The sequence below is a fragment of the Antrostomus carolinensis genome, unplaced genomic scaffold (genome assembly GCF_000700745.2).
Source record: "Antrostomus carolinensis isolate BGI_N321 unplaced genomic scaffold, ASM70074v2 scaffold48588, whole genome shotgun sequence".
Classification (NCBI taxonomy): Eukaryota; Metazoa; Chordata; class Aves; order Caprimulgiformes; family Caprimulgidae; genus Antrostomus; species Antrostomus carolinensis.
The window spans coordinates 1-11307 of NW_010333222.1; the positions used below are offsets into that span (position 1 = coordinate 1).

General features: G+C 36.7%; 1 protein-coding gene across 1 annotated transcript; it reads right to left on the bottom strand.

The window, feature by feature from the left end:
- Positions 1–207: 207 nt before the first annotated feature.
- On the bottom strand, positions 208–8952 carry IFT56 (intraflagellar transport 56; the record flags this gene model as incomplete). Its single annotated transcript, XM_010173794.2, has 8 exons — positions 8911–8952; positions 7525–7670; positions 6070–6241; positions 5601–5675; positions 4326–4428; positions 2472–2527; positions 629–682; positions 208–271 (listed from the first exon to the last, which is right to left on the bottom strand). Coding segments are annotated over exons 2-8 (649 nt in total), but the record flags the coding sequence as incomplete, so codon positions are not given.
- Between the last annotated feature and the right edge of the window lie 2355 nt (positions 8953–11307).

Consider the following 11307-nt stretch of genomic DNA (forward strand, 5'->3'; position numbering starts at 1 on the left):
ATGGTCTACCTGTGGTTTAAACCACCACAATTTAAACTTACAGATTTGTTTTAGAGTACAAATAAGACTTTCTGTTACTCAGATGATAGCAATAAAATGCCTAGCAACAGTCATGCTAACAGTCAGCAGTTAGACAAAGATCCGATGGAATATATTTGGATATTGTAAGAAGGATTACAGAATGGAGAAAGAACATTTCAAACATACCACATTCGCTGGTTGATTCACCCACCAAATGGAACAACTTTTGAGCACTTTTCAGATGATGTCTCTGGGAGAGTAAAAAAAAACCAAACAACAAAACATCAGTTCCAGAGTTGATACTACAGTGCACAGTGAAAATATACTCTAAGGAACAGATGTGGAGCAACTAACAGACAAAGCAAACAGGTGTATTGGAAGCAGGACAGAGAAGACAAATTCGGCTTGATTTATTGTCAGGACTAGCAACAGAGATTTGCATTTCACTCATTCTGGACTGAGTACTGTAGGAAAGAAGATTAAGAGACTCAAGAGATCCTGCCATCTAAATGAGAAATTACTGCCACTTTCACTCTATTCCAGTCCCTGCAGATCTGTTCACATCCTATTGTTGGAGAAGCTGGAGAACCTCATGGGCTTTACTCACCGAGCCCATTTCTTGTCCAAGTGCTGCGTTTACCACTCCTTTGAGGATGTACTCCTGAAAAAAAATTCAAAAGTGTCAGAGAAGACAAGGTGAAGATTTCAGGAGACATGTAAAAACCTACTTGACATTATTTTCTTCCTAAATTCAACCCTATCTCAACTCAGTTTAATAGGTAGCTGGTTTCTATGAGAGTATGATAGTGCTTCAGCAGAATAGTACACAATTACTTCCCCCAGATCTGTTCCACTTGTTAGCTAGTCACTTCTGCTAAATATGTGGGATGCAAAGGTGTAGTGTATTTTCTGATAAGTCTTATGATCAAAGACAATGCACCAGAAGAACACCACAACATACTATCATGCTCTTTTCATCATCACATGACCAATAATCAAGTGAAATATTGTTATATTAATGCACAGATCCCACTTTCAAGCATGCACATTGGCTAACCACTACCATCCTTGCTCCAAAATGCACAGCATTCCTCATGAGGGCAATAATGTCAAGAAGCTTGTGCTCTATGGTCATGTGGTCATTCCTACTGAAATTAGAAATAGGAATACAGCACCTTGCAATCTCTATTACAAGTTACAACTATAGTTTAATTCTTCTCTGAGCAAGATCTTCTCAGCATGTAACATGTAACTCATTTGTCTTATTCAGATTTTACAATTAAGAGTTATAGCTTTAAACCTGTGGAAGTAAGTACTCCTGATAAACCTGGACACCCCTGTCACAGATGTAAACATGGAAAAAGAGAAAGACATGTACACAGACCAACAACAGAGTGCAAGGAAACAATCTGAGAGCACTAGCCAGTAGGCTAAGTAATAATTTTAGCACACCAACTCTCTTACAGGTGCCAAATTATTAGACATCAACAAAAGATGAAATCTGAGAACTGAAGGAGGATATACAAGTAGTTTTGCAAGTCTTAGTGTGGAGTTCCTTCCAAGTGTGAGTGAGAAAATGGAAAACAAGCAGAAAGATACTGATTTCAAAATGTGATCAAGAATGATATCATGTTATATATGCTAGGCATATATATATGGGGGAAAATGGAGGCTAAAGGACCAATAGCTCCAGAAAACTGTTCAAGTAAGTCTTGCTATACTGAGAAATACAAGAAGTGAAAAGCAACAGTAGAAGATACTCCTCAGCACAGAATCACCAGATCTGTGTTCTTTTTCCTCCTTCCATCTAATCCTCACAGACTCATGAAAGGTCCCTTTCATGCCTAACTATGTGACCTTTGGAAAATAAACTGCAAAGAGGAATAAATCAGAGACTAAAGATGTTGGAACAGCCACAAAATAAAATTACAGTAGCAGCCAAGGGACACTGCAGTTTTTGCTCACTGCAGCTAAAGTGAGATGGAATTAGAAAAGACCTATTATTTAAACTATTTAATATAATCTAGCTCATTTTTATTGAAATGGCTTCAGGACAAACCACATGAGCATCTGAGCTAATAGATCTGAGGAAGGGTAACCATCGATGGTAACAATCACCAGGGCAGAAATGACAAGTAGCTGTAATTGGAAGAGGGCTTTTACCTATGCACTAATGGTCAGCTCACTACAATCAAGTCTGCACATAACAGAGCTGTATTCTTACTGATCCCAGGTGGCATGGCAATAAACATGCTAAGTGCTTACATACACTCATATATAATACTTTATGCATGCACATTAAGTCTACTGTTGACAGATGGAAAACACGAGAGTTTTAAAAGTGTAGGAATGGGGCAAGCTGTCCTCAGGATACTAGTTTTGAATGTGGCAGATTTCATACTAACTTAAAACCTCTGCCTTTGTGTAACATGACATGAGTTTCCAATTACCTGTGGCGCTGTAGGTTCCAGGTCCTTAATCAGGTTATAAGCCTCCTGCACGTCATCTGAAATACCAGATGTTAGAATGCATGACTGCCCACAGCACACTGTATTAGAACAAACCACTCATCCTCTACAACATCACCCAATAGTCACAGGCTAAGAAATAAAGCATTTAGACAGGAGGAGAAAGGTAACTATAAATCATGGTCAACCTATATGACAATGGTGATGGTTTTCTAGAACTCAAATAACAAACACGGAGTGAGTAACATCTTCTTTATTATTACAATTTTCCTAGTAAAGATGACTTGTTCCCCTTCTTCATAATCCAATGCTGCCTTCTCAACAGTACAAGGTCAAGATAATAAATTTATCTTCCTGTCTTTTCTCATATTTATTTACTCCTCAGGAGGATAGGGTAACATGATTCTGAAGGGAAATTTCATCTTTTCCTTATTGATATTTCAAATTTATCCAGCAGCTCTTACCTAATCCTAATTCTAACAAGTAAAAAAGCATTACTAATTTAAAAGTTTAAATGTAAAGTTTGAATTGAATAAACAACTTCCTTCCCACCCAAGAAATAAGGAAGCTTAAAACATCCTAAACCTTACCTAAATAAAAAAAGAATTTAGTACTATGGTTTGCTTAGTAGCCCAACCTAGTGAAGATACCCTTTTTACTGGTAAAATTTTGTTAATACAGCATTATACCAGCTGCTCATAAGAACAAGCCTTATCAAACAAAACTTTTTTTTTGCTAGTATATACCATCTATACACTGTGGGGACAGTAATCCAGGGTGACTTAAGGCAATATACATTGGAGCTGCCAGGCTTCCATCTAGTCTCGCTGCTTTCCTATCCATTCCCTTGAGCAGTCATGTAATAAACCAGCACAAGGTACTAGACTAATCAAAAGTCATCTCTTTTTTTTTTTTTTTTATAGAAATAGTTTCTTGTTATTTTTGGCTGGCTCAGCTCACCAACAACCAACAAAAAAAAAAAAAAAAAGAAGATTGCAGCCCCTATTTTCATGAGTGTTGACCATCAACACAGAACTATGCTTTCCAGGCTCCAACAGAAACCTCTAGCAAATCATCTCTCTGGAGCAGATTACAACTGGGTTCCTGGCCACAAACTCTGCTACCTTACGTGCTACCTAAGTCACTGCCTTAAAGAACTGAAAAAATTGAGATGCATGTTTGTGCTTCAGTCACTCCAGTTCAGTCAGAGGTGTCTTAACAAAAGCCCGCCTTTATCAGAGACCTTGTAAATTCTGGAGAGACAGCTACAGTCATTAGAAGTAATGATTTCTCACATTAACTGCTGCTGCTACACTAGCAAGACTTTAAGATGGAAAAGTAGAAAATCCTTTCCAACTGATTCTAGCTACCTACCCACATTCTTTAAGAGTTGTAAAGTAGATTTGGAATTAAATGTCTTGCTCACAAACTGTAGCCTTGTTCACAGTTACTTTGGCTCACATTCTGTTTGTGCTGTATTTAGAGAAATACTCATCCCTATCTTCATAGGCCTACCATTCTCACATATTCAGGCAGAGGAGAGGTCTTCTCACTATGAACATATAAACACCACCATCCTCAAAGCCATCTCCCGTAACCCAAGGAACCTCCAATACTCTGCTGAAGTAGATTTATTTGACTGCACACAACTAAAGCCCTTCTCTGCAAGCCATGGGAAATTTTGCATCGCTATTTTCCAGAAGAACACAAAATGAAATAAACTATATTTTACTGGGGGGGAAAAAAAAAAAAGCATTTCATGGAACAGTTGGTTGAGATCAGATGAATGAATGTCATCCCTGAAGCTATTAAAGAGCCAGAGGAAGGTGTGTTTACCTTGCCGAAGATAGTAAATCACAAGATTCAGTCTTGCCTCAGGAATAACATCAACCAGAGGAGGCAGGACCTGCAAAGCCCCTTCTCCTCCTCGGAATACCACCTGCAGAGAAAAGCAGCATATTGATAACTGTATCAAAATCTTGTATATGATATCTTAATTCAATCAAATTAATCCTTAAATACCTATATTAACAGTAGGAAAAGGTCAGTGGTGCTGGCATTAGCATAATCCCAGCTTTTATGTAACTATAGAATTGCAACATGTGACTGTCTTTATTCTAATGAATATAGGGTATTTAATCCATCAGTAAAGCTTAACTTATTTCAGCTTTTAGCACCTCAAAGCAGCAATACATTATGTATCAAAGATTTTAAAGAATACTGGTCTGAGACAAGAGTGAGGGGAACACATATAGAATTAAGTTTGCTTATGATGTATTAAAATGAAAAAATTAGGCTAATGACTCCACATTTATTTAGAATGCCACAAGATACTAAAATGATCAGAAGCAGTCAATTCTTTATACTTCAGTTTCATATGAGAGTTCCTCCAACAAAATCTAATATAATTATTAAATAAACCACTGGCAAAAAGATCAACAGTCAAAATAAAGAATGTCAACTTACAACAGTTCAGTTTGAAAGTCATTTTAACCCTTAGGGGAAAAAAGTGTTAGCTTGTTGTGACTGCTCTTTAAAAACGACAAAGCAAGCAACTGCCCATATTAAATAAGAGCAATCTACTGTTACCCGGTTGTTCAGCAAAGTAATAATACCACTACAGGGAAAATTAATAAGTGATTAGTGACTCTTTTACTACAGAACACACAAAGTATTCTGGCTTTTATCAACATCTTTTTCCCTATGAACTCCTTGTTAAGCACTTTTTGATGACGACCATTTTCCCTGAGTTATTCTAATTCCACTTGTTTATTGTACTAAATAAGAGTTCAGGGTCATGCATTCTTACTTGTTTCTACAGTGTCCTTATTGACTGGGCTCCCCAAAATATCTTGCAAAGGTATTCTTACAGGACATAAATTATTTTAATATGCCTTTGAGGGTGAAAACAACAGTATTATTATTTTCTCAGCCTCAAACTGTCAGGGAAAAATTGCAGGAAAAAAATAGACTTGAGGCAAATTGATTATACAGGCAGGATTTCTGGAATGGCACTTACATGGCAGCAGAGATTCAACTGGGTCTGCGATTCCCAAAACAGTCAATTTTATGAATCATTAAGAAAAGCTCTACAAATAAGTGCATACTCACTAGATTGTGCTTAATGAGCTCCTTGCCAAACTCAAAAGATGATGAGGCACTGTCCATCAAGTTCTTGAGCTCTGCCTGGAATTACATGCATTCAAAAATTTTAATATGAAAACAAAAAGACACACAAGCATAAATGGAGCTTCATATGAGCCCCAAAGCTGATAGAAATATATATTCAGAAGTGCTGGAAAACTGGAAGATTTTTGCCTTCCCACTTCTATGTGATGATTTTAGCAATTGGATAATACATATAGACACAAGGTCAAAAGTGGACTGAGAAAACTGGAAGACCATGGTGCACATGTGGAGAGATGGCTAAATACCAGGGAAACTGAAAATGGTGACATTCCTAAGAGACAATGACAAGATAAAGGCCATTATCAACATTACTGATTAAGACATGGGAAAGAAACCTGTAAGGAATCATGAACTAAAATAAAGGTGAACTGAAGGGATGTCCAATAGATACCTCAGCAGCCTTCCCATTGTAAAGTCGGAAATTGTTACAAGCCTTCAGGTTAAGAGCGATGGTGCTGTCAGGAACTTGCTGAAGATAAACAGCTAGCACTTCCTGTGATACATCATAGTAATCCAGTTTGTAATAGCATAGGGCTACATATACATTCAGAGCCAGGTATTCCCTGCAGGAGAGAGGAGTAAAGAGAACATTTAAATCCCACCAGATAGTTATACTACAGAATATTAAAATCAGTGATAAAGCTCTCACATGTCTATACATCTTCTATAAGCACATCAAAACTGGAGTTTCTGAAAAATTATTATCAGGTAACTTTAGAGGTCCAGTTTTTTAGGTAAGATTGCACAGATCCAGATTTGTATTAGGTTTTTCAATGGCAACCACTACAGCTTTAAAGAATGACCTATGAAACTGTTGGTTTATGAATCTGGGAAATAGTGGCAACTCCACGCTCAGGAAACACACAGAACATGAGCACAGTATTTGGCCTGGAAGAATAGGATTTTCTATGCAATACATGCAAAGACATCTAATATGTACACAAAACTTTGAAAATATTTTAATGGATCTTATTATCTTATACCAAGTACAATTATTTTAAAAAATCCTTGCAATTACAAGCTATCAAGCCAGAAGAACTAGACACAGAAATGCAACAGGCATTTGTAGTAACAGTAAATAAAAGGATAAGTGTTATGAAGGTTACTCTTTTACTTCTAATGAGACTTGGAAGTTAAAATCTTTTCCCCAAGCACTACATGACACACTTACTTACATTATGATGGACTCCTGTGAAGCACTCAAGAGGAGCTACTGCCAAAAAATAGCTATGTATTCTGGGACAGCAGTTTCTATTTTATTAAACAATACTTCCAGCCACTTAAGAATTCAATGTGTTCCTTGTTAAATTCTGAACTAAGAACTTGCAGACCATGATAGAAAAAAACCATCAACAAGTGTCATAGTAGGATAAAGAGAAATGGAAAGAATTTCAGACTTAATGGAATGTAAGGAACTCTCTACATAAAAACTAAGAACTGAACACTTTTTAGAAAGGCTAAGAGGTGAAGGATAAGTCAGTAATCACAAGCAAGGGTCACTAGATTGGCCATCAGAGGGGAAAAAAAGAAGAAGACAAAGCAGGTACATAACCATATATAATTTCAGAAGAAAGAAGTAATAAAATAAAAAAAAGACCTCAGAATGAATTACATGAAAATATAATTAAAAGAAAGCACTAGAGAGCAGACTTCTTAAAATGCATTTTTCAATAATGATTTGCAATGAACAAAATTGATGGGGATGAAACTTGTGCACATTTTGTGGTGGGGAAGGGACATAGAAATTGGGGAAAATTCCTACTTTCAGAAGCCAAGCAGCTAAATGGAATTCAAACACTAACAGTATCAGACACACTGCAATAAGGTTTAAAGTAGAGATGCCCACCGATGAGCAAGAAGAATGCGTTTGTAGATATCAATAGCTTCTTGGTAGTGGGATCGCATGTAGTGGATAGATGCCAAACTAAGCTGATCTTCTGTAATGTCTTGCAGATTCTGGTGAGAGTCCATCAGTTTCTTCTCATCCCTGAACTAAAAAAAAAAAAAGGTGAGATTCTCAGAAGAATAGAAGAGTTCAGTGAGAAAAAAAAATGTAATGTCTTGCAGATTCTGGTGAGAGTCCATCAGTTTCTTCTCATCCCTGAACTAAAAAAAAAAAAAGGTGAGATTCTCAGAAGAATAGAAGAGTTCAGTGAGAAAAAAAAAAGTTTTATGTTAATTAGCAAGCAGCAGGTGACTCACATTAAACATCTGGAAAAACTCTGTTACTTTAAAGTGAATTTGACCATTGGAGAAAGCCAAACATTAAAGAGGCAGATGAGTTGAAACTAAATAAATGTGAGGCTAAAACTAAATACATATATTCCTTTAAGGTGTGATTTAGATATAATTACATGTCATGTGCCTCGATGAATAAGAGGGAAAGAAAAGATGAGTAAATTATTTCACAAACAGAATTCCACATCACAATATTTGACTGTTATTGCTTGAGCCAGCAGAAATTCTGCTGTTTGTAGACACAAATCTTATTTCTCATGGATGGCAGAAAAATGCAAGACTTGCCAACACAACAGCACTAATTTTTACAAGACATCTTTACAGCACTAACAAATTCTATTTCATCAACCCCTTAAAATTCCATTTACTTCAACTAAATGGTTTATTTTAAAAAGCATTGCTGTATAGGACATAACACACACATACAAGTATAAAAGTAAGGAACAGAGTTAAACATACCTGTTATGTTTGTATTACAATAGTAAAGTTGAAGCTATTCACCTGAACAGTCTACTCAAATCACTTATTCCAGTGCTTCCCTTTGTTAGCTATAGTGATTCAACAGTAATTATGAGTTTCTCTTACATACAAATTCTATCTAACATAGTTGTTTTTCATTTATCTGCACAGTTTTTGTCACATTATTTTCCTCCCTCTTTGAACCAGTCACAAAATGATACTCCAATACAAAGGCAAGAGAATTTCCTTAACAGAATAGCAGTGGGCTTCATAGTTTTGACTTTGTAGGACTTAGGTGAAGTGAGTTGGTAAGACTTTCCTTAGATATATGCTGAGGGCATCTATTCTGAGATCATGTTTTGACAGTTACTTTCTCCTCCACATTTGAATACAGTAGGGTGGTTGTGGAAAATGTTTGTTCTCCTGCCACCACAGACATTTTAATTATTCTGCCAGGTTGCCAGCATGAATTACATATTACCCAACTGAAAAAAAAAAACCCAAACAAAACATCGGTGAAGAAAAGACATCATACCTTTTGTGCCAGGTGAAACAGTAAACGGTTCTGGAGATGACTCTTAGGTGCTGTAAGGAAAATTCAGTAATTATCACTGCAAAGAACAACTCAGGGTGGCTCTTTTTATTTTTAACTCTCTTTCTCAATAGACATACATGCACTCATATTCTTTCATTAACTAGCCCAAGTACAGTTCTTTGCAGGTCATACCCCAGGGCAGATTCTACCAGTTGTGGTTGAAAGGCCTTCCTGCTTCCTATCTAAATTCCCTGCCCATTTCTTTCAAAATCCCTGTTGAAAATAACTTTTTCGTACTTTCCACGAGCCTTAAAGCTTTTATGAATTGCATTATTATTTGCCTGCAGGGCCTTCTGGATCGTTCTCTGTTTTTGCACAAGTGACACACAGCACAGCACCTTTTACAAAATAAAGAGCAGCAACAAACTCATAGTCAAGGCTCCTATGATATTTCATATTTGAAGTAAGTTGTGATTCACAATTCTAGGAATCTTGTTAAATACCAGTGTATTGCAAGACCCATTGCTGCTACCATTTTGTTATGTATGCACATTATACTATACTTAGTTCTAATTTTTCTTCTGCCCTTCGGAACAGAAGGCAGATGAAAGAATCCTGCAGTCAGAGCAGATAATATTCAAACTAAGATACGGCATGAGATTTATGGGAAACATCTTTCTAGAGCCACTAAATTTCATAGAATTTCTTGCTTTAGCAGGATTAGGAATTCAATTTAACTCACTCTATATGACACAACTTGTTAACTGTAGAAGCTTTAAGTCTCTACAGAGAGCCTTGTGCTTCACTGAGAGTGACAAAGGTCCTCGTCCAACAGAGCTATTAATTTCTTTTGCAAGCAGTCTTCCAAAAAGCCTTCCCTTGTTTCCTGTATTTCCTTTAGCCTACTCAGTTAATAAGCAATCTCATTCTTGCTCAGACCAACCAGCTGGCAACCTGTGTTCCACAGAAAGGATGTACATGGAATCTCTACAAAAAGCAGAATTACTTACTCTGTTTATGAGGCCACAAAAGTGCAGAGTTAGCAATGCAAGAGCCTGTAACACAAGGCTATAATTCTTCTGACATCCTAAACCATGAAAGAGGGCTCAAACCACCAAAACCTCTTCCCTCCTCCTCTCCAAGATGGAATTTTCTAGTAATAAGTTAGAGATTTTTTTTTTTAAAGCAATTTAGAGAGAGATTTCCTGACTTCTTACTCTTTCTCCACATAGTAAGAAAACTGTAACACAGCGAACAATGCCAAAACCCAGGCCATTCTCACCAGGTTGGCAGTGTAAGGCTGTCCACCTACTTCTGATAGGCACAGCAATTATTTCTGCCCTTTTCTCCTTCCCAAGCTGTGTTATTTAACCATGTTCCTAGAAAAAGAGGACAGTGAATTTTATCTTTAAAGAACTGCTAGAACAAAGATGTTCCAAAAGACAAAGTGGGTATGAGAGTATTCTGACAAAACCACATCTTGTGAGGTATTACCGACAGAGCATCAAGTTCTTATGAAACTGGTCAACCAATGGCTGCAGTGCTGTCCTCGCAAACCTGGCATCTGATCTGACATAAAAATTATTATTTACTTCTTGGCAAGAGCTAGAGGGTTAGTCCACATTATTTTACACCTAAAAACGGGCAAAAGATGAAACCTGAGTTCTGATGGTGTACATGGATATTTGGAGGCAGAAAAAATGTCCTGCTTCATAAGATATTATATGATAATATGCATTTGATATTCTTTAAAATGAGACACTTTTACTTAATGCCAGCCAGAGAGGGAGAGGGGCAAAACAAACCAAATTATAGTCCTGTCAATTATAGCAAGCAGAACAATGGAAACATTCAATATCAGCATTTTATTTTCTCCCAGTGACAAATGTATTTTTTGAGGAAGACAAGGAAACATATTAACGAGATCAGATTAATTTCCAGAAAGAATTTGGTTATGAATATTGGATAAAGCTGTTGTCAATAATTGAAGCAGGAAGTGATACAACTGCCTCATCAGAGATAATGATTTCTGAGGGATATTAGGCTTGTTCTTTTATTAGACAATTATTAACAATTAAATGATTATTATTGTTAATTATTTATTATTATTGTCTGTGCTGCTACTGAATTTCATTGTCAATGGTATATTAATGCAACAAGGAAGCACAATCTTCTTCTCCTGTCCTCCTCTTTCATGAAGATGACTGTACTTTTTTTTTGTTTGTTTTTAAATCAGTACTAGCAATCTAGGGTTCATAACAAACATGATGACAATGCTGCACAGCAACAAACTAGAGCCTGCTCCAGGTCTAGTATTGGCCTTGTGCTGAAGACATCACTGAGGTAGCTGGACATAATGAAATATGATAAGGGCAAGTGTAGGGTCTTGCATCTGGG